Source organism: Bos indicus x Bos taurus, chromosome X (assembly GCF_003369695.1).
Source record: "Bos indicus x Bos taurus breed Angus x Brahman F1 hybrid chromosome X, Bos_hybrid_MaternalHap_v2.0, whole genome shotgun sequence".
In the NCBI taxonomy this organism is placed as follows: domain Eukaryota; kingdom Metazoa; phylum Chordata; class Mammalia; order Artiodactyla; family Bovidae; genus Bos; species Bos indicus x Bos taurus.
Window position 1 is genome coordinate 122,810,824 of NC_040105.1, and position 24,312 is coordinate 122,835,135.

The following is a 24,312-nucleotide window of genomic DNA, read 5'->3' on the forward strand; positions in this document are numbered from 1 at the left end:
CAGTAGTCATGTATGGATGTGAGAGTTGGACTGTAAAGAAAGCTGAGCGCCAAAGATTTGATGCTTTTGAACTGTGGTGTTGGAGAAGACTCTTGAGAGTCCCTTGGACAGCAAGGAGATCCAACCAGTCCATCCTAAAGGAAATCAGTCCTGAATATTCATTGGAAGGGCTGATGCTGAAGCTGAAACTCCAATACTTTGGCCACCTGATATGAAGAACTGACTCATTTGAAAGGACCCTGATGCTGGGAAAGATTGAAGGCTGGAGGAGAAAGGGACAACAGAGGATGAGACGGTTGGATGGCATCACTGTCTCAATGGACATGAGTTTGAGTAAGCTCCAGGAGTTGGTGATGGACAGGGAGGCCTGGCGTCCTACAGCCCATGGGGTCTCAAAGAGTTGGACACGACTGAGTGACTGAACTGAACTGATTTGTGTTACCCAGATTCCCTCTGTTTTACCTAGGATGGGTGAGATTTATGGATTTAGGCAAATGGGATGAAAGCTTATCTCATCACTGTTATTAGAGAGAGGAATTTGTTATAAGCCTAGTTCATCCTCAGCCTTCATCCAAGGACATTAAGGAAATACCAAATGACCTGATTTCCAATCATATTCTATTGTTTGACCTGTAGCAAGGGCCCCAACAATTGCACCTAAGAGCAGTTGCACGAAGGTGGATCTGAATGTGTTCTGCAAATTGAAGAATAGAGTCATGCATTTTCTTCTTTTTTATTGAAATGTAGTTGATTTATAATACTGTGTTAGTTTCAGATGTGCAGCATAGTGATTCAGTATTTTTGCAAATTATACTCCATTAGAGGTTATTATATGATATTGGGCATAATTCTCTGTGCTGTACAGTAGATTTTTGTTGCTTGTCTATTTTATACATACTAGTTTGTTACATTTTCTTCTTTTAGCCTTGAGAAACCCTGAGATTATGTTTTTTCCAGTAATGGTCTACAGTAAATTAAAAAACTGTTATTCATCCATTATTACTTTATTCACCCATTCAATTAACTGATATTTCAAGTGTCACCTATATTCCAGGCCCTGGAAGACAGTGCTTAATAAGCTCTTTTTCCTGTCCTCATACTGATGAGAATCAGTGATAGGACAAAGGATCGTGACAGAAGGGGAGTGGCTCAGAAACTGTGGCCAAGCTTTACAGAGGAGGTAATGTGAAGGAGGTAGTCATTTCTAATGACTGTGGAATCCATGGTATGGATGACATACAAGGAGCTCATGTAATCCCAGCCTTCTCTCTCTTTTATCAATTTGCTTGGCTGGCTGTTTATCTTCTGATCATCTATCCATCTACCTACCTACCTACCTCCTCAATGTTTCTTCCAACATTTTCTCAATGCTTACAGATGGCATGCAGTTGAGATTACAGTGTATATTCACTTTGCATACAGACAACCCAATCACCATCAGATCATGAATGTTTTCTCATGGTCTGAAAAATTCCTCAAGGCACTTCCTGGTGGTCTAGGGTTTAAGAATCTGCCAGCCATGCAGGGTACATGGGTTCGCTTCCTGGTCCAGGAAGATTCCACATTTCTCGGAGCAACTAAACCCATGCACCACAGCTATTGAAGCTGCAACTAGAGAAATCCTGAGCACAGCAACAAAAACCCAGTGCAGCCAAAAATAAAAATAAAATAAATTCTTCAAGAATGTCAATTTGAAAAAATGAGAATTTTTATTTGAAGATGATTGTAGATCTATAAGCAGTTATAAGAAATAATGCAGAGAGATCTCATATACCCTTCACCCAGTTTCCCCTAATGACAGTATCTTGTAACATTATTGTATGATATCACAACCAGCATATTGACATTAGTACAATCAAGATACAGAACAGTTCCATCTCAAGGGAATGTCATTTTTGATAACTGCATAATTGATTTTGGAATGTATCATAATTTATTAATCTTGCTATTGTTTGAAATGTAGGTTGCTTCCAATTTGGGAATATAATAAATAATGATATAGAGAATGTCTTTGTATATAAATCTTTGCCAAAATCTCTGATTAATTCTGTAGGGGAAACTCCTGGGAGATTTGCTGAGTCAAAGGATATGTACATTTTTAGGGTCTCAATACTGATTGCCAAACTGCTTTCCAGAAAGTTTGTGTCAACTTACACTCCTGTAGTACATGAAAGTGCTTGGCAGGCCACATTAACTGATGATGTTCAGTATTGTAAAAATCTTTGCCAATTCTGCAAGTGAAAATGATATTTTGAGACTTTTTTGGTGTATTTTTACAAATATGAACATAAAAAATTTATATATATATATGCTTATGTATATATTAGGTTTAAAAATTTTTTAGAGTTATCTCCTATCTTTTGACCATTGCATTTTTCTTATTAATTTATAAATACTCTTTACATGTTAAGGATATTATTTTTAACACCTTTATTGAAATAAAATTAAAATACCATACATTTTGCTCACTTAAACTATACATTTCGGATTTCCCTGGTGGTCCTGTGGTTAAGATTTCACACTTCCACTTCAGGGTGGTTCCCTGATCAGGAAACTAAAATCCTGTCCATCAACAGAGGAATGGATAAAGAATATGTGGTATATATATATGCAATGAACTACATCTCACATAAAAAAGAATGAGATTTTGCCATTTGCAACAACATGAACGGACCTGGAGGGTATTATGTTTAGTGAGATGTCAGACAGAGAAAGACAAATACTGTATGTGAAACCTAAAAAACTAAAACAATATATAAAAAAATTAAAAAAAACAATATACAAAAAATATAATAAAACTCACAGATATAAGAACAAACTATAGTTATGTGTGGGGAAAGGTAAGGTGGGAGGGGAACAATAGGTGGGGGATTAAGAGGTACAAGCTATTATGTATAAAATAAATAAGCAACAAGTATATATAGGGAACACACAGCACAGGGAATATAGCCAATATTTATAATAAGTATATATGACATATAATCTATATAATTTTTGAATCACTATGTTGTATACTTAATACTAATATAATGTTTTAAATCAACTATACCTCAAGAAAAATAGTTCAATGGCTTTTAGCATAGTCACATACTTGAGCATCCTTCTGCACAGCACAATGAATTTTGAAATATTTCATCTCCCGAAAAAGGAATTCTAATCCCTTTAGTTGTTACCCATACTCCCTCCATCCTCCCATTCATTGGCAATCATTATTCTATTTCTGTCTTTATATATTTGCCTATTCTGGACATGTCACATAAATGGGATTATAAAACATGTGGTTTTTGGGACTAGCTTCTTTCACTTAAGCATCTTGTTTTCAAGGTTCATCCTCATTGTAGTATGTACAAGAATTTCATTCCTTTTTAAAGCTCAATAATAATCCAGTGTATGGATATATCACATTTTGTTTATCCATTCATCTATTGATGGACATTTAAGTTGTTTCAACCTTTTGGCTATTATGAATAATGCTGCTCTGAACATTCATGTACAGCTCTCTGTGTGAACACTTCTTCATTCCTCCTGGGTAGATTCATGGGTGTGAGATTGCTGGGGTTATATGGTAATTCTATATTTAACTTTTTGAGGAACTGCTAGACTGTTTTCCACAGTGGCTGCACCATTTTACATTCTCATCAACAATGAATGAGGGTTCCATTTCCTCTACTGTTTTACCAATGCCTGTTATTGTCTGTCTTTTTTGTAATATAATCATTCTAGTGGACTTGAAGTGGTATCTCATTGTGGTTTTGACTTGGATTTACCTGATGGCTAATGATGTTGAACATCTTTCCACCTCTTTCTTGACTATTTGTATATCTTCTTTGGAGAAATGTCTATTTAAATCCTTTGTCCACTTTGAAATTGGCTTGTCTTTTTTATCTTAGAGTTCTAGGAATTGTTTATATATTCTGGACAGTAGACTCTTGACAGATACATGATTTCCAAATATCTTCTCCCATTCTGTGAGTTGTCTTTTTATTTTCCTGATAGTATCTCTCTCTCCTTTTTTTTTTTTTTTGGCTGTACCACATGGCTTGTAGAATTCTTAGTTATCTAACCAGAGTCTGAACCCACCCCACAGCAGTGAAAGCCTGGAGTTCTAAAAACTGGACTCCCAGGGGAGTCTCCCTGATAGTGTTTTTGAATGATGATTAAAAAAAAAATTATGATACTTAGTTTCTCTGCTTTTTTGTTGCTGTGTTTTTGGTGTGATATCTAAGAAACAATTGCCAAATTCAAGGTGATAAAGATTATGCCTCTGTTATTTTCTAACAGTTTTGTAGTTTTAGCTTTTACATTTAGATCATTAATATACTTTGAATACTTTTTGTATATGATGTAAAGTACAGGTCCAAATTCATTCTTCTGCTCATAGATATCCAGTTGTCTCAGTACCATTTGTTAAAAAAATTTTTTTCTTTCTCCATTGAATTGTCTTGGCATCATGGTCAAAAACAAATTGACTCTAGGTCTGGGCTTCCCTGGTAGCTCAGTTGGTAAAGAATCTGCCTGCAAGGAGACCCCAGTTCAATTCCTGGGTCAGGAAGATCCCCTGGAGAAGGTACAGGCTATCCACTCCAGTATTCTTGGGCTTCCTTCATGGCTCAGCCACTAAAGAATCTGCCCCCAATGCGGGAGATCTGGGTTAGATTTCTGGGTTGGGAAGATCCCCTGGAGAAAGAAATGGCAACCCACTCCAGTATTCTTTCCTGGAGAATCCCACGGACAGAGGAGCCTTTCGGGCTGCAGTCCCCAAGGGGTCGCAAAGAGTTGGAGCCAACTGAAGCGACTTAGCACTTAGCACTAGGTGTAAGGGTTTGTTTCTGGACTCTCAGTTATATTCCACTGACCTATAAGTCTGTTCTAATGTTGGTATCATATTGTTTCCACTTTATTATTGAAGCTTTGTAGTAAGTTGTGAAACTGGCAAGTGTGAGTCCTCCAACAGTATTTTTTTCAAGATTGTTTTGGCTATTCTATATCTCTTGAATCTTATTGTTTTGGAAACTATGTCTTTACTAAAGACTTCCCATTTGTGGTTTGACTTTTTTAATGAGTTTTAATTACACAGAAGTTTTAAATTTTATGTCAGTTTATTGATCTTTTTATTTTTAATGATGATGATCCTTTTTTTCTTCCAGTTTTATTGAGATATAATTGCCATGCAGCACTATATAAGTTTAAGGTATACAGTGTAATGATTTGACTTATATACATCATGAAATGATGACCACAATGAGTTTAGTGAATATTCATCTCATATAGATACAAAATTTTAAAAACAGAGAAAAATATTTTTCCTTGTGATGAGAACTGTTAGAATTTACTCTTTTAACAACTTTTTATGCAACATATAGCAGTGTACTACCTATGTTTTCTTGTAGGAGGTCAGGTCTTACATTTAAGTCTTTAGTCCATTTTGAGTTTATTTTTGTATATGGTGTGAGAAAGTGGTCCAGGTTTCCCAGCACCATTTACTGAAGTGAAGTGAAGTGAAAGTTGCTCAGTCATGTCCGACTCTTTGCATACAGTCCATGGGATTCTCATGCTAACTCTTTCTATACAGTCCATGGGATTCTCCAGGCTAGACTACTGGTGCAGGTAGCCTTTTCCTTCTCCAGGGGATCTTCCTAACCCAGGGATCGAACCCAGGTCTCCTGCATTGTAGGCAGATTGTTTCCCAGATGAGCCACAAGGGAAGCCCACCATTTACTGAAGAGGCTCTTTTCTCCATTGTATATTTTTGCCTCCTGTGTCATAGATTAATTGCCTATATAAGTATGGATTCACTTCTGGGCTCTATTCTGTTCCATTGATCTATGTGTCTGTTTTTGCATTAGTACCATAGTGTTTTGATTACTATTGCTTTGTAGCATAATGTGAAATCAGGGCATCTATTCCTTTTATAATTAGAAAGTTCTTTTTCATTGTTAATTTTCTAATACCCTTCAGAACCTAAATTTATTTTTTTGTTTCCTTCTTTATTTAGAAAATGTGTTACAAAAAAAAATTGCCCATTGTGAAAATTTTAATATAATTACCTATGAAGCAAAAAGTGATAGCTCCCCGTAATTAGTTGATTCCTAATTTTACCCTCCGGAGATAACTGCTGTTAGCAATTTGTATCCTTCCTAACCACTTTCTAAGCATAAACATAGGTATAGTGTTTAAGAAGTGGGATCAAACTATAAATATCTTTTTGCATCTTTCTTCACTTGACAGTACAGCAAGGCATCTTTCCATATGTGGATCAATCTCATACTTTTTTTGTTATGCTAAGTAAAGCCTTCTCCACCCTATGATTATAAAAAATATCCTCCTATATAGTCATTTTAGTAGTTTTAGAAACTGCTATTTTTATTTATCTTTAACTTAGTTATTAAAATAAAGTTGTTGTAAAAGAACAACTGTGGTGTCAGTGTAATTCTTAATGTCATCTTGTCCACAGTGTAGAGGGGGGACGTCTCCACACATTCAAGAGAGGGGCTGGAAAACATTGTGCCTGTTAACTTGACACATTTAGATAGAACTTAAACTGCCTAGAGGAAGAGGGTGTGTGTGTGTGTGTGTGTGTGTGTGTGTGTGTGTGTGTGTGTGTGTGTGAATGTGTGTATATTTGCCTTCCTTTCGTAACTCTTGCCTTTTGTATTTGGCTGCACGCATTCTCAAGAGGTGTAGATCAGTGATTTCCCATAGAGCCTTTAAAAGATGGACCAGGAATAATTGGCCTATGTAATATCAGACCACTCTCTTGCCAGAACATTTTGAGAAGAATAAGGATTCAACAAGAAAGAAATGGCAGTTGCAATTCCCATAAAGACTTGTAGCGCTGAAGCAAACTCGTGGTGAATTCCAATGGCACTAACTCAGTTTCAGACTTGCAATTTTTATGCTGACATCCCCAGGCCTCTCCCCCAGTGGCCACAGCTTTCTGAGCAGCAACCGCCCCCACCCCCGCCCACCCCGCCACCCCCCACCCCCACCACGGCTCTGCGGAGTCCGGTAGTTCATCGACCCCATCTCCGGGGGCTTTGGGACAAGGAAGAGGTCGACTCCTTTCCTTCCCACTTCTTGCTTCTTTAAGGGGTCGCCTCCTCTTGCCTTCCGGTTTTCTTCTGGGTTCCGGAGCCCTCTAGGACACGCCAAGATTCCAAAGCCAGAGAGGGATGGCAGCCCAGGTATCTCTACAGGGCGCTTCCTGAGACCCCAGCGTTTGAGAATCAGGACTCAGGACTTAGCACCCCCAAGGGGGCGGGATGTGTGGGTGTGGGTGTTTGCGTTGGGGGTGGGGGGGAGGGCACAGACCCGTTCAGACCCTCCAGGGCTATACCACACTCTTGGCTCCGGCAAGGGTAGGCAATCTTGGCAGGGCCACGAGCAAGCTTTCTCATTGAGCCACTCCCGCGCGTGGCGAATCTGTCTTGGCCAGGGCTAGCCGGATGGGATGCTAGAGTTTCAAGAGTTACCCTGGGAGTGCAAGGCCGGGCCGTCTCCTCCCACCACTTGTGCTCGCCCCGGCCGCCTCCCCTCCCCCGACAATGGGCGTCTCTGCAGGGGTTCTCCCTTTGGGCTACCGGAGTCCCTCCTCCACATCCCCGCCCCCCATCCTTCGGGAAGCTAAAAGGGGGCGTGTGTGCGTTCCCGGGAGGAGTCGCCCTCTGCGGCCACGGCCAGAAGCGCCCCGCTGGAGCCCCAAAGTCCGAGCAAGTTCCCGGCCTCCGGGCGCGCCGCGCTCTCAGCCTCTGGCGCCCACGTCCCCACGAGAGGGCTCGGGGTCGTCGGGCTGTGGTGGCGTCGGCAACGAGCCGGCGGGCAGCTGAACGCCCCCGCCGGAGCCCGGACCAGCGGGGCCGGACGCACGGTGGAGGTCGGCGGCGGCGGTGGCGGGCCGGGCCAGCTGTCCCAGTCGAGCTCCCCGCTGAGGATGGCGGCAGCGGCGGGCTCCCGGTACCACCTGGGCACGGCCCCCGGGCACGCGCTGGGGATACCGGAGCCCCGGACCCTGGCGCCGAGTGGCAGTACCTGGGAACTGCCCCGGAACCGGGACGGCGGCGTGTTAGTGCATGCTACCCAGGACATCCCTCTGCAGGTGGACATGTCCATGGCTCTGCGGCGCGTGCGGATTTCAGATAAGTACAGCAAGAGCTACTTCAGCCTGCTGCAAGCAGCTTCCGTCGCAAGTAAGTTCCCCCCTAGCGCCCGCCGCCCCCCGCCCGGCTCGCGCGCCCCTCTCCTCGCGCGCTCCAGCCCCGGCCGCCGGGCTGCCGGGCGCACTTTGTCCTTCCTCCACTGGCGCCCGATCGCTCGCCCTCCCCTGCCGCCCGCGCCCTTGGCTGGCCCGCCGTTTTCCTCCGGCCCGGGGCTGCGCTGCCGCGGGACCGTGAGAAGGTCCGGGTGGTGCGAGGACGTCTCCGGGGCGGGCGAGGAGCGGAGAAGGGACCTGAACCAGCCCGCCGGGGGAGGTGGGGCTGCGCGGTATCTTCCAACTCCGCATCCCGCCGACCAGATGCTCCCCGCCCCCGCCTCCCGAAAGTGCATTTCCTTTGTATGAATGCTGGAAAAGCGGGGCTGGGGGTTGGATCTCACGTTTGGGGAAAGCAAATCCAAAAAAAAAAAAAAAAAACCTCGGATTCGGAGACCTTTGGCACCGCGCTGGGAGGGGGCGTTGTAGAGAAAGCGTGCCGCCGGTGCCTTGGCTTTCTCACTCGGACTAGTGCGTCCTTACAGCTGGGTCCACGAGTTTCCTGTCTCCCCGGGGTCCTCACTATAAAGGCAGAAGTTTTCGTCTGCCACTTCCGCGGTGTGGGTGAGGGATGAGAGCGGCGATTGGGGGACCGTGGACGCGGTCACTTGGCGGCCGTGGTGCACACACCGATGCACACGCGTTTACCCCGCCAGAGGGGCCCTGCGATGGGGAGGGTGCAGCTCTGCTATCTTACGTTCAGCCAGGGCTTTTCAGGCAAGTTTTTGAGGTACTGCAATTCACGGATGTGTCTTCCTCGGCAGCCCGTGGTGCTTTTGCCTTAGCAGGTGCTCAGCCTGGCCCAGGAAGTTTTGGCATCCCCAGAAATAGACTTGGAGACAATTTTCTGAAAAATCAGATAGCCGCCACACATGTTCAGAATACTCTGCCTCCTTCTTCTAGGCCAACCCCTGTAGTTAGACTGCAGTAAGCCAAGACAGCAGCTTATTCTCTTTCAGAAGCCCTCCACGTTTGATTTTTGGGGGTGGGCACTATTGGTTTCCGAGTCTTTCCAGGTGGCACTAGTGGTAACGAACCTGCCTGTCATTGCAAGAGGTGTGAGAAACGCAGGTTCCATCCCTGGGTCTGGAAGATCCCTTGGAGGAGGGCATGGCAACCCACTTCAGTATTCTTGCCCGGAGAATCCCTATGGACAGAGGAACCTGGCGGGCTGCAGCCCTTGGGGGTCGCACAGAGTCCGGCGTGATTGAAGCAACTTAGCATACATACGTACTATGGGTTTCCAGGTGTGATCAAGCAGTAAGGGGAGTGTGGTAATGGGGCACGTGCTCCTTCTTCAGGTGTTGAGCGTCTGAAATGGCTTGAAATGCTTACACCAGACCCTCACTGGAACCTGGGCAGCTCAGGAAAGTGTGGGGAGTCCTTTGTGTCTTGTGTTTGCCTCTTGCATCTTCCTGAGAGTGAAAAAAAATCTCCATAGAAGAAATGTATGCTTTCTTAACAAACATCAAATTAGCTGTGCTATGAACTCGAAGTTGACATTTCTACTCCAGTGATTTCTCTGTTTCTATAGTTGGGTGCGGTGTTTCATCCTCCTTACCTCTGTAGGCTCTAGCATGTTGGCAGGCTTCTGTCGCCTCAGCATTATAAGTCACAGCACCTGAATGACACCGGTTGCTGTGCTGTGTTTTTACACGGGCAAACGGTGCTGTTTTGCCTTTCAGCATTTTTAGTAGCTGGCTGGACCAACAGAACATCCTGGGAGTGGTCTGTAGCTAGCTTGGCTGTTAAGACATACACCCTAGGATGATAGTTTTATGTGTGGAAAGGATTTCATCTATTTAAAAATTATTCATCCATTTAAAACATATATTTACAAGGCTTTTCATCGCAGGACAGAACTTTCCAAGAGATCATTTCAAGGATGATCATTTAGAGCCTGCTCGCTACCAGGATGTGCCAAGGTGTAATAAACAAATTACACCTGTTTGTGCAGGATCCGTTGTGGGGTAGCCAGAAAAGGCTCTGCTGACTCGACAGAGGAAGTTAAGGGAAGACTTCAGGGAGAGGGTGAAGAAGGATCTGCAACTTTAAGGATGCAGCCAAATGTCCAGGTGGATCGGAGACTGAGCACGGAATGTGGTGGGGAAAAGTAGGGAGAGGTCATCTAGGCAAAGGAGGAAATAAGATGTAGGCAAAGGAGGAAATAAGATGTGGCCAAAAGAGTAGAAAGGGGACAGCATCGTAGGTTGGGGGAGTCTTTTTTGTAATGATGGGAGTGGAAAGTGTGGGAAACACAGGAGATCAATTTGGAGGAGTAGGCAGAGGCTGGATCAGGCATGTTAAAGGGCTTTACTTTGTAGGGCAGTGGGGAGCCGTCAGAGCATTGTGAATAGAGGAATAGAGCAAGGCTGCTGCATAGGCTTGTACGGGCGCACAGGGCGCACAGTAGTGGGCTGTATTAGTGTGTGGTAGAGCTTCTTACTTTTGCAAATATGACTCTGGAGGTTGTAGGGAGGACCCAGTGTGTGGCATATGGAGCAGAGGAGGAAGTACAAAAATAGGGCTGCCAGTTAGAGGGCAGTTGGAACAAGCTGGGCGAGAGTGGACGAAGGCATGGACTGAGTCAGTTCAGGGAATGGGGAGAAGGAGAGAAGCTCAGTTCAGTTTAGTCAGTCGCTCAGTCGTGTCTGACTCTTTGCGACCCCATGAATCGCAGCAGACCAGGCCTCCCTGTCCATCACCAACTCCCGGAGTTCACTCAAACTCATGTCCATCGAGTTGGTGATGCCATCCAGCCATCTTATCCTCTGTCGTCCCCTTCTCCTCCTGCCCCCAATCCCTCCCAGCATCAGAGTCTTTTCCAATGAGTCAACTCTTTGCATGAGGTGGCCAAAGTACTGGAGTTTCAGCTTTAACATCATTCCTTCCAAAGAACACCCAGGGCTGATCTCCTTTAGAATGGACTGGTTGGATCTCCTTGCAGTCCAAGGGACTCTCAAGAGTCTTCTCCAACACCACAGTTCAAAAGTATCAATTCTTCGGCGCTCAGCTTTCTTCACAGTCCAACTCTCACATCCATACATGACCACAGGAAAAACCATAGCCTTGACTAGAAGGACCTTTGATGGCAAAGTAATGTCTCTACTTTTTAATATGCTCTCTAGGTTGGTCATAACTTTTCTTCCAAGGAGCAAGCATCTTTTAATTTCATGGCTGTAGTCACCATCTGCAGTGATTTTGGAGCCCCCCAAAATAAAGTCTGCCACTGTTTACCCATCTATTTCCCATGAAGTGATGGGACCAGATGCCATGATCTTCGTTTTCTGAATGTTGAGCTTTAAGCCAACTTTTTCACTCTCCTCTTTCACTTTCATCAAGAGGCTTTTGAGTTCCTCTTCACTTTCTGCCAGAAGGGTGGTGTCATCTGCATATCTGAGGTTATTGATATTTCTCCCAGCAATCTTGATTCCAGCTTGTGCTTCTCCCAGCCCAGCATTTCTCATGATGTACTCTGCATATAAGTTAAATAAGCAGGGTGACAATATACAGCCTTGACATACTCCTTTTTGGGAATTGAAAGAGTAGAATTGATTTGACTTGGTGGCTAGTTGTGAGGTTTGAGGAACAGTGCAGGAGATTAGGTCGTTGCAGGTTTCTCATTAAAGTGATGAGGCAGGGAGAGATAAAAGACCAGGAATGGAGGAGGGAGAGGAAATTTGGGGTTCAGTTTTGGATATGTGGTTTCTTCATTCAGGGAGAGTGAACCCATAGGTCTAGAGCTGGGAAGAAGTGAAATTATTTCTTATAGTCATCCGTGGCACCCATCAAACAATTCCTGGCATGCAAGTTCTTTCCTTAAATGACTTCTTTGGGTTATCTTCATCACTCAGAAAATCTAGCCTAGATGGAGCCCATACTTAGTATAAAATTACCTTTTGAACTTGCCCTTGAATAGAGGTGTCTTCCCCCCTCACACTTTCCTTACCCGATGACGGAGAAAAAAAGAAAAAAAAAGAAAGAAATGTTTTTCGTTCCTTGTAGTCCAAAAGAAGGCAAACTGTCTCTGTAACAGAGAAGTAGTTGTGAAAACTTGTTCACTGCAAATTTGATTTTGTCAGAGTTTAGCTGTGTAAATCACAACAACAAAAAAGATCTGTAAATCACAACAAAAGTTAATTATTTAATATACGTTGCAATATGGTATAAAATGGATTCCAAATGATAATGGGTTACTTACTGCTACTGCTACTGCTAAGTCAATTCAGTCGTGTCCGACTCTGTGCGACCCCATAGGCGGCAGCCCACCAGGCTCCCCTGTCCCCGGGATTCTTCAGGCAAGAACACTGGAGTGGGCTGCCATTTCCTTCTCCAATGCATGAAAGTGAAAAGTGAAAGTGAAGTCACTCAGTCGTATCCGACTCTTAGTGACCCCATGGACTGCAGCCTTCCAGGCTCCTCCGCCCATGGGATTTTCCAGGCAAGAGTACTGGAGTGGGGAGCCATTGCCTTCTCCAGGGTCACTTACTGGGTAACACTAATTTCTCAGTGATTCCACATAAATGATTTTCTGGGTAACTGAAGTTTCAGCACTTTTAGAGCTTGATTTTTTTCCCTCTTTCCAATCTAACCATTTTAGATGGAAAGCTTTTCAAAAAGATTATTTACCTTCCTGACTCCTGAACCTGGAAATAATTGGATCTTTTCCTGATGTTTCAAGATTATCCTTATAATAGCATTAGTTATTTTAATTTGTTCTATATAGTGTTGCCTCAAGGGCTCCTAAACCATGATGGGTCTGTTTGTCCTCATATTAAATTGGGCACAGATTGTTCTGCCTCTTAATTTGCAATGCCTGGTTTTCTAATCTTTCCATATATCCCCTCTCTGTTAGCTGCCGTTTCTTTTTCCTTCTTTTTTTTTTTTTTTGAGGCATAGTTGCCTTACAATGTTGTGTTAGTTTCTGCGCTACAACAAAGTGAATCAGCTATATGTATACCTATATCCCCTCCCTCTTGTGCCTTCCTCCCACCCCTCATAGCTGCCATTTCTTGCTGCTGTTATTTTAACTGTTTCTACCAGCCAGCAGTTACTGCCTGATCCTCTAATCTCCCTCCTTCATTGCCCATTCTGGTGTGTTATGAGCTAGAAAACGAGAGAACCACACCTGTTAGTGTTGTTTGCAAAATATGAGTAAATAGACTATGAGTACGGTTGTGGGGATTCTGCTTCTATTAATAGTAATGTATATGAACTTTAGTATGATCTCTTCGGGTTGCATAAAAGCTTTTTTTTTTAAGATTGAAGTATACTTGACTTATCCAATATTATGTTAGTTTTGATAGTACAACATAGTGATTCAGTATTTTTATAAATTATTCTGCAAATAAAGTTATTACAAAATATTGGTTGTGTTCCCCGTACTGTACTTCTTTTATACCTAGTACTTTGCACCTCTCAATCCCCTTCCCCATCTTGCTCCTCCTTCCTTCCCACTCCCCCTGGTAACCACTAGTTTACCTAGTATCTATATCTGTGTGTCTATTTCTGTTCCTAAAAGCTGTTTGTTTTTTCCCTAGTTCTTAGTTGTGTCCTGGAGGGTTGAGGCTGTTAAATCAGTTATGACTGAAACCTGTGTTCTCTTACAATTTGAACTATTACAATTTGTGAAATTGTAAGTTTACTTTCTTATAAAGGAAACAGATAAACATATTAAAAATCCATCAGAAAATTGAGATTCATTTTATTCATTGCATTTCTTGGGCATGCCTGCAAATGCTTGGCACTAGGAGGCATTTCAGTCTTAGGAGTTGCTCCCAAGGATTGAAAGCAAAAGTCCCTGTATGGTATCTTCTCAACCAAGCACTCTCTGAAGGCTCAATAAAAAACCTGCTCCTCACCTGCTCCAGCACAGAAGCAGAGGTCGGCCCCCTAAGAGAGATACCTCCTTTCTGATCCAGGTCTTATTCCGAACCCAGCAAGAGGCCATCCTCTCATTTCTTTTTCACCCAAAGCCCACCCCTCACTGTGTATGTATGGCGAATGTAAGGCTTTGACTGGCTTCTTGTTCATTTCAGCACTGGCAAGGTGACAGTGAACAAAGACCTAAGAGAGGGTAGGATGTCACCAGAGGGGTCTGAGGGAGTGTTCTAGGCAGAAGGGACAATAAGTATAAAAGCCTTGAGATGGAAAAATACTGACAAATTCAAGGAATGGGAAGAGAACCAGTGTGGCAGAAGTTACGTGTGTGCGTGTGTGTGAGAGAGAGAGACAGAGACAGAGACAGACAGAGATGAAGCCAGAGAAGTAACAGGTCTGAATCATAAAGGGCATGGTAAGGACCTTGGCTTTTACTCTGAGTCACATGAGGAGCCATAGGCAGGTTCTGAGCAAAGGAGAGACAAACTTACCTCACATCCAGAACAAGTTCACCAATTTGGAGGCTGCAAAGATTGATGATGGTGGGTTGAACCAGAGAGGTAATGATGGAAGTGGTGAGCGTCTGGGTATATTTTGAAAGTAGACCCAAAATTATTTGCTCATGGTTTGGATGTGGGCCCTGAGAGCAAGGCTGCATCAAGGATGACTGAAAATTTGGGCCTGAGCAAGCGGATGGAAGGAATTGTCATCGATGGAGATGCCTGCAGGTGGAGCAGGGTGTGGCGAAATCATGAGGATTAGAAGTTTGCTTTGAGGGGGAATTCCCTGGTGGTCCAGTGGTTAGGACTCAATGCTTTCACTGCTATAGGTCCAGGTTCAATCCCATGAGCCATGTGGCACAGCCCAAAAAAGAGTTTGGTTTAGGACCTAATAATTTTGAGGTGTCTATTCAGTGTCCGTGCAGAGTTGTTGAGTTGGCAAATGGATATAGAAATCTGGTCTTCAGGGAAGGGATCTGGCTTGGGGATATCAACTTGGGAGTCATCAGCCTCGTAGGTGGTATTTAAAGCCTGGATGAATGAGTCTAGAGATCAGTGAGAAGGGACAGTTGTTTGTTTCCCTCAATAAAGACTTGGGGATAACCTTTTCCCCAGATCTTATTTAATAGAGCACAAGTGGAAGCCATGCTCCAAAGAGTCAAATCATTTCTGTGGTTTGTTGTTCAAATGTTTGCACTGTCTGATTTGCTCACAGGTCACTTTGACTCACGTTCCTTTGCTCAGAATCTGGAACCAGAATAATCTATTCCTGGAGGTAAAGAAGTCTGAAGGCAAAAGGAGAAGGGGGCGACAGAGGATGAGATGGTTAGATAGTATTACCAACTCAATGGACATGAATTTGAGCAAACTTTGGTAGACAGTGGAGGACAGAGGAGCCTGGCATGCTACAGTCCATGGGATCGCAACTCTTACAGTTCTAAGAGTCAGACATGACTTAGTGACTTGACAACAACAAAGAAGAGGTCTAGGAGAGCTCTCCAAAGAGAAACTACAATTTCAGTGCTGCTGCTGCTGCTACTAACTCACTTCGGTCGTGTCTGACTCTGTGCGACCCCATAGACGGCAGCCCACCAGGCTCCCCTGTCCCTGGGATTCTCCAGGCAAGAACACTGGATTGGGTTGCCATTTCCTTCTCCAATGCATGAAAGTGAAAAGTGAAAGTGAAGTCGCTCAGTCGTGTCTGACTCTTAGCGACCCCATGGGCTGCAGCCTACCAGGCTCCTCTGTCCATGGGATTTTCCAGGCAAGAGTACTGGAGTGGGGTGCCATCGCCTTAATATTTATGGGCATAAGAAATCTTCAGTTTAGTCATTCGTGACTTAAATTCCTGAGGCAGATGAATTCCTTCCCATATTATTCTTTCTTCAGCAGAAATACCAAGGAGCCACTATTGCTTTCCAATTGAGAAGACCTTTATCAGTTACTTCCTATCATTTTCAATTCATGGTATAATTTTTTAAAAAACAATCATATGTTAATGGAAGGGCTTCCCTGTTAGCTCAGATGGTAAAGTATCCACGTGCAATGCAGGAGACCTGGGTTCAATCCCTGGTTTGGGAAGATCCCGTGGAGTAGGGCATGGCAACTCACTCCAGTATTCTTGCCTGGAGAATCCCATGGACAGAGGAGCCTGGCAGGCTACAGTCTATCGGGCTGAAAGGAGTCGAACACGATTGAGCGACTAAGCACATGTACATGCACGTGTTAATGAAAAAATAAAAAGCTCATGGCATATTAGAAAGAAGGAACAGTTTATACTTACAATAAAGTTTGGGGCTTTATAAAATAGTTGAATTAGCAAATATAGTGACATTTTAATATGCTGAAATGTACTTCGAAAAGTAATTATCTCCTTTCTGACTTTCAAATATTTACCAGTGATATTGCTGCCTTTGCCAGGAAGAAGTTAAGTTGTCTGGTTCACCCCGCAGATACTGGGAAACCAGACTTATTAACAGCACTTATAATTTACATTTGTGTATTCATCTCTGGAAAATTATGAGCCAGCAACTTAATGGAGATTTGTCTGCTCCGTTTTCAGATAATTTTTGCATTAATCTGAAAAGGGAAGGTGGAAAAAGTTTTGTCAGCAAGAGGCAGATGGGAAAAATAGGATCCCTTCTAGTTTTTTTTTTTTTTAAACAGTGTTAAGAAAGATAGTGCTAAGTCGTGTCCAACTCTTGTGATCCCATGAACTGTAGCCTGCCAGGCTCCTCTGTCCATGGGATTCTCCAGGCAAGAATACTTGAGTGGGTTGCCATTTCCTGCTCCGGGAGAACTTACCGACCCAGGAATTGAACCCAGGTCTCCCTCATTGCAGGCAGATGCTTTACCAACTGAACTATGTGAGAAGCCCACATGCCATACAATTAACCCACTGAAAGTATACATTTCAGTAGGTTTTAGTATAGTCACAGTCGTGCATTCATTACCACAAGTTTAGAACATTCCCATCACCCCCAAAAGAAACCTTCATGCCCATTAGCCATGACCCCTCATTTCCTCCCCTTGGCCCTTCCCACCAGCCCCTGGCAGCCACTCATATCCTTTCTATCTTTAAAGATGTGCCTATTCTGGACATTTCAGATAAATAGAATATATGATCTTTTGTGTCTGGCTTCTTTCACTTAACATAATGTTCTCAAGTTTCATCCGTATTGTAGCATGTGCCAGTATTCATTCTTCTGTCTGACTGCATATTTTAATTATCGGTTCTTCAGTTGATGGACATTTGAATTATTTCCATCTTTATCTGTTATGAATAATGTTACTATGAATATTTTTATACAAGTTTCTGTGTGGACATGTTTTCACTTCTCTTGAGTATATATGGAGGAGTGGATTTGCTAGGTCATAGAGTCACTGTTGAGTTTTATCATTGAGGAACTCCCTGACTTCCAAAGCAGCTGTAACATTTCATTCGTATCATCATTGTAGGAGGGTTCCATTTTCTCCACATCTTCTGAGGACTTGTTTGATTCCAGCCATTCTAGTGGGTGTGAAGTGGTTTCACATTGTGGTTTTGATTTGCATTTCCCGAATGGCTAGTGAAACTGAGGACATTTTCATGTGTTTATTGGCCACTTGTATGCTGTATCTTTTTTGGATAAATGTGCAGATTCTCGGCCCATTTTTAAATTGGGCTATTTCTCTTTTTACTGTTTAGTTGTAAGAGTTCTTTATGTAGTCTGGATTCAAGGATCCTTATAAAATATTAATTTGCAAATATTTTCTCCTGTTCTGTGAATTATCTTTCATTTAATTGATGGTTTCATTTGAAGCACAAGCCTTTTTAACTTAGGAGTCAAATTTACCTATTTCTCTCTTTTTTTTGAGTTTCTGTTTTCAATTCTCTTTTAAAATTGAGATATAATCGACATATTAGTTTCAGGTATATGATATAATGATTCAGTAGTTGTATATTTGGAAATGATTACCTAAATAAGCCTAATTAACGTCTATCACCACACTTTGATTTGCTCTGTTAGCAACTTTCAAGTGTGCAGTAAAATGTTTTTAACTATAGTCACTCTGCTGTACATTACACCCCCATGACTTATTTATTTCATAACTTACAATTTGTACCTTTTTACTTCCTTCACCCATGTCTCCCACCCACATTCCATCTCCCACCTCTGGCAACCATCAGTCTGTTCGCTTTGGTTTTTTTTTTTTAAGATTCCACATATAAGTGGAATCATTATATGATATTTGTCTTTCTCTGTCTAACTTACTTCACTTAGCATAATACCCTCAAATCCATCTATGTTGTCTCAAATGGCAAGATTTCCTTCTTTTCTATGGCTGAATAATATTCCATTGTACATATATACCATAGCTTCTTTATCTGTTTATCCATTGATGGACACTTAGGTTTTTCTGTCTTGGCTATTTGTAAATAATGTTGCAATAAACATGAGGGTGCATATATCTTTTTGAGTTGTTGTTTTCATTTTCTTTGGATAAATATCCAGAATTTATCCAGAAATAAAAAATCCAGAATTGCTGGATCATATGGCAATTTCATTTTTAATTAATTTTTAAAAATTTTTGGTTGCACTGGATCTTCATTGCTGCGAGAGGGCTTTCTCTGTTTGTAGAGAGTGGGGGTTACTCCGTAGTTGTGGTGTACGGGCTTAGTTGCTCCTCAGCATGTGGAATCTTCCTCTACCAGGGATCAAACCTATATACCCTACATTGGCACATGGATTCCTATCCACTGTACCACCAGGGAAATCTTCATTTTTAATTTTTTGAGGAACATCCATCCTGTTTTCCATAGTGACTGCACCAGTTTACATTAACACAAGGGTTCCTTTTTCTCCTCATCCTCTCCAACATTTGTTATTTCTTCTCTTTTTGATAATAGCTATTCTTACAAAGTGTGAGGTTATATCTCACTGTGGTTTTGATTTACATTTTCCTTGTGCCTAGTGATGTTAAACATCTTTTCTTGTGTGTACCTGTTGGCTTGTTTTTTTCTCTTGTTTTTTGTGCTTTGGGTGTCATATATAGTATTACCTAATCATTGTGCTGTGTTACTTGCTCAGTTGTGTCTGACTCTTTGCGACCCCAGGCTCCTCTGTCTATGGGATTCTTCAGGGAAGAATACTGGAGTCGGTTGCCAGGGGATCTTCCCAACCCAGAGATTGAATCCAGGTCTCCTGCATTGTAGGCAGATTCTTTACCGTCTGAACCACCCGGGAAGCCCCACCTAATCCTAGATCACAAAGAACTCCACTTATATTTTCATCTGAGTTTTATAGTTCTAGGTCTTACATTTTGGTCTTTGATAGATTTTTTTAGTTGATTTTTGTATACGATGTGAGCTATGGGTTCAATTTCATCCTTTTAACCATGTGCCTATACACAGGTGTTCCTAGCACCATTTATTGAAAAAAACATTATTTCCCCGCTAAAATGTCTTGGTACCTTGGTTTAAAATGAGTTGACCATAGATGTAAGGGTTTATTTCTGGACAATTCCATTCCACTGATCTATCTGTAAGTCTGTCATTATACTTGTATCATACTGTCTTGATTATTGTAACTGTGTACTCAATTTTGAAATCAGAAACTGTGAGTTTTCCCACTTTGTTCTTTTTCAAGATTGTTTTGGCTATCTTGGGACACTGGCATTTCCATATTAATTTTAAGATTAGCTTGTCATTTTCTGCATAAAAAAACTAGCTAGAATTTTAGTAGGGATTGCATTGACTCTATAGATCAATTTAGGGAATGTCTGAATCTCATTTTTGTGTTGTGCAAATTGAGGTTTCCCCCCAATGTAGTGCATTCATACTTAAGATATTTGATAATTATGTACTCTAATGCTTTTCTGGCCTATCAGTGCTCACATTAGATGGTTATTCATGTGTAGATTTTCAAGAATTTAGTTAGAGTTATGATATATTAATATGATTATTAATATGATATATTAATTCATTCTTATTATGGTAATTCTAGAGATCTTGCTAACAGTTTAAGGAGCAAAAAAAGAAAAAAAACATAAATATCCACAGGAGTTCTCCTGAAGAAAAAAAAAATCACAATGAAAACAAAAGCAACAACAAAATATAATCACAAACTCAGTTGCCTTAGTGTTTGTGATTCAGCATTTGATGTGTGAGTTTGTGTGTGACTGGAGTGGGTTAACATAGGGAAAATGAGAAGCATGTGTTTTTATACCATATTGACCAGGAATCTGCAAAAGACCTTCTCATGCTGGACAATACCATTTGTCCATCAAATGTATAATCCACTTCCCTTGGCAGCAGATATCTTTTAGGAAAATAGATTGCAGTGGCTGGACAGTTAAGCTTGTGCCAACTCTGCCATGGATTTGCTGATGCTTTAAGCAGGAAAAACATTTACTTATCCATATTTTTACATATAGTTCTCTTTATGGTAAGATTCAGTCCCTCTCAAAATTTACCTATATGTATTGGGTTCCCAAGTAATGAATTGACTAGGCCTTGATCCTTAGGCAGGTTCCCCAGACAATCACAGCTCCAGCTGTTGTACTAGGAAAATGTGCAGTCTCTGTTGTCAAAGTGGGCTTCCTTGGTGGCTCTGTGGTGAAGAATCTGCCTGCCAATGCAGGAGACATGGGTTCGATCCCCAATCTGGGAAGATCCCACATACCATGGAACAACGAAGCCTGAGTACCATAACTATTGAGCCTGTGCTCTAGAGCCTGGGAGCCTCAACTACTCAGCCCGTGTGCCACAACTGTTGAAGTTGGCACACCCTGGAGCCCATGCTCTGAAACAAGAGAAGCCATTGCAATGAGAAGCCTGGGCACTGTAACTAGAGAGTAACCCCTGCTTACCACAGCTAGACAAAAAGCCTACCCAGCAATGAAGACACAGCAAAAATAAATAAATAAAATTATAAGAATAAGAATTATAAATTATAATTATATAATATCATGATTCACAATTTTTAAAAATATTTTAAAAATGAAAGTTATTATAGAATACGGACTCTATTCCCTGTGTTGTACGATATATCCTTGTTGCTTATCTTATCCATAATAGTTTGTTCCTCTTGATCCCCTAAGCCTATATTGCCCCTCCCCCTTTCTTTCTCCCCACTGGTAACCATTAGTTGGTTCTCTGTATCTGTGGGTCTGTTTCTTTTATTATATTCACTAGTTTGTCTATTTTTTAGATTCTACCTATAAGCAATACCATACAGTATGGTACTGACACAAAAAAAGACACATAGATCAATGGAACAGAATTCAGAGCCCAGAAATAAGCTCATGCACCTATGATCAATGAATCTACAACAAAGGAGACAATAATATACAATGGAGAAAAGACAGTCTCTTCAATAAGTGGTGCTAAGAAACTGGACAGCTACCTATAAAAGAATGAAATCAGAATATTCTCTAACACTATAGACAAAAATAAACTCAAAATGGATTAAAGACCTAAATGTAAGAGGAAAAACCATAAGACTCCTAGAGGAAAACGTAGGCAGAACACTCTTTGACATAAATCATAGCAATATTTTTTTGGATGTCTCCTAAAGTAAAGGAAATAAAAGTAAAAATAAACAAACGGGACCTAATTAAACTTAAAAGCTTTTGCACAGCAAATCAAGAAGGCAACCTACAGAATAGGGGAAAACATTTGCAAATCATATAACCAATAAGGGGTTAATATCCAAAATATATTGAGTTGGTCAAAAGGTTCATTTGAGTTTTTCCATAGCATCTTATGGAAAACCCAAATGAACCTTTTGGCCAACCTAATGTAAATAGCTCATACAACTCAACATCAAAAAAAAAGAACAACCCAACAATCCCATTACTGGGCATATACCCTGAGGAAGCCATAATTGAGAAAGACGCATGTACCCAATGTTCATTGTTCCACTGTTTACAATAGCTAGGACATGGAAGCAACTTAGATGTCTATCAAGAGATGAATAGATAAAGAAGTTGTGGTATATATGCACAAGGGAATATTACTCAGCTATAAAAAGGAATGCATTTGAGTCTGTTCTAATGAGGTGGATGAGCCTAGAGCCTATTATACAGAGTGAAGTAAGTCAGAAAGAGAAAGACAAATATCATATATTAATGCATATATATGGAATCTAGAAGGATGGTGCTGATGAGCCTGTCTGCAGGGCAGCAATGGAGATGCAGACATAGAGAACAGACTTGTGGACACAGTGGGGGTGGAGGGGGTGGAACGAATTGAGAGAGTAACTTTGAAACATATACTTTACCATGTGCAAAATTAGATAGCCAGTGGAAATTTGCTGTATGACTCAGGGAACTCAAACTGGGGCTCTGTAACAACCTGGAGGAGTGGGGTGGGGAGGGAGATGGGAGGGAGGTTCAAGAGGGAGGGGACATATGTATACCTATGACTGATTCATGTTAATGTATAGCAGAAACCAACACAATATTGTAAAGCAGTTATCCTCCAGTTAAAAATAAATAATAAAAAAAGTGAACAACCTGATTAAAGAGTGGGCAGAAGACTTGAATAGACATTTTTAAAAAGAGGATGTGCAGATGGACGACAGGAACATAAACAGATGCTCAACATTGCTAATCATCAGAGAAATGCAAATCAAAACAACAATGAGGTATCACGTCACTCCTGTCGAAGTGGCTATTGTCAAAAAGACCATGAATAACAAATGTTAGTGAGGATGTGGGGTACTGAGGAAAACGGTATGGAGGTTTCTTGAAAAACTAAAAAAAAAAAAAAAAAGAATTACCATATGACCTAGCAATTCAACCCCTGGGTGTATATCCAAAGGAAACAAAAATACTAATTAGAAAATATACATGCACCCTCAGTGTTCATAGCAGCATTATTTACAATAGCCAAGACATGGAAGCAACCTAAGTGTCAACAGATGAATGGATAAAGAATATGTGATACACACACACAGACATACACACACTGGAGTATTACTCAGTCATAAAAAAGAATGAAATTTTGCTATTTGCAGCAAAGTGGATGGACCTGAAGGGTATTATGCTAAGTGAAATAAGAGAAAGAAATTGTCTTTGGTTTTTAAGTTATTTATAAGCAGTCAGTTTGGATGTGTGGACATTTTTTGTGGATGTAGATACATAAATTCAACATGAGTAGATCACCTCCTGTGTGCTAGGTACTGTTGGGGTATTTCAGTGAACAAAACACAAAAATCCCTGCCCACAAAGAGCTTATTTCTAAATAAATGATGAGAAAAACAAAGAATCCATGTATGGGTCTTCCCTGGTAGTCCAGTGGCTAAGACTCTGTGCTCTCAATGCAAGGGCGTGGGTTTGATCCCTAGTCAGGGAACTAGATCCCTCTTGCTGCAACTAAAAAAAGATCTCACATGCCGCAACCAAGACCTTGTTCAGCCAAATAAATAAGTAAATAGTTGTTTTTTTTTAGAAGAGCTAACTTAAAAAAAATAGAATCCATGTATATCTGAGCATTTTACCAAATTGTAATCGTCCCCCTTATGTTGAACTGTGACTTGAGTTTGAATGGGTTTACTTAGAAGTGATTTCATTATAAAATGTGTGATACACACAGGAGTACAGGAAATATAAGATATATAAAATCCTGTTGTTATTTTTTTTCCTTTCATAGAAGACAGGCTTCTACACATTCAAGGCAGTGGGTTCTCTGTTCATCAAACCTTCACTTGTACTCCTGTGCCACTGTTAGTGAAGTTGAAGAATTAGCTGCTCAATATGCAGCCTGAAGACAAGAAAAACCATAGGAAGTTAGTCTTTGATGACACTGAAAAGTAATGTGTGTATTTGCAGGACTTCTTTGTGTTTGTACGTGCCAGCCTGATCATGTGATTAGTCACAGCGCAAAAAGCAGCCGCCCTGGTTTTCTTTGCCATTTTGTACTTGTCAGTTTCCAAAAAAGGGTCAATTTTACTTCCTTCCTTTTACACTTTCCAAGGACCATTGACAGATGTTGTGTGTTTTTTTTGCATGCCTTATAAGCTAAAATAAGTAATCGTAATTGGATTTACCATTGCAGATGCTATGTATTTCAAAATTAGATTTTCTGAACCTAAGAAGAGATGAATAGCCATGGAATAGGAGATCTGGCACTTAGTCATATGCCTACATGGATATTGTGAGTTTTGACATTAGTGGGTTGTCTTGTCTTATTTTATAGCT

At 41.5% G+C, this 24,312-nt stretch overlaps 1 protein-coding gene across 1 annotated transcript in view; it reads left to right on the plus strand.

The window, feature by feature from the left end:
- The first annotated feature begins 7,662 nt into the window (after positions 1–7,662).
- MCF2 (MCF.2 cell line derived transforming sequence) overlaps positions 7,663–24,312 on the plus strand; it is a 125,481-nt gene continuing 108,831 nt past the window's right edge. Inside the window, exon 1 of the mRNA XM_027534128.1 lies at positions 7,663–8,186. Within this exon, the coding sequence (XP_027389929.1) occupies positions 7,931–8,186 (256 nt within the window). The 5' untranslated portion in view covers positions 7,663–7,930. The remainder of the gene's footprint in view (positions 8,187–24,312) is intronic.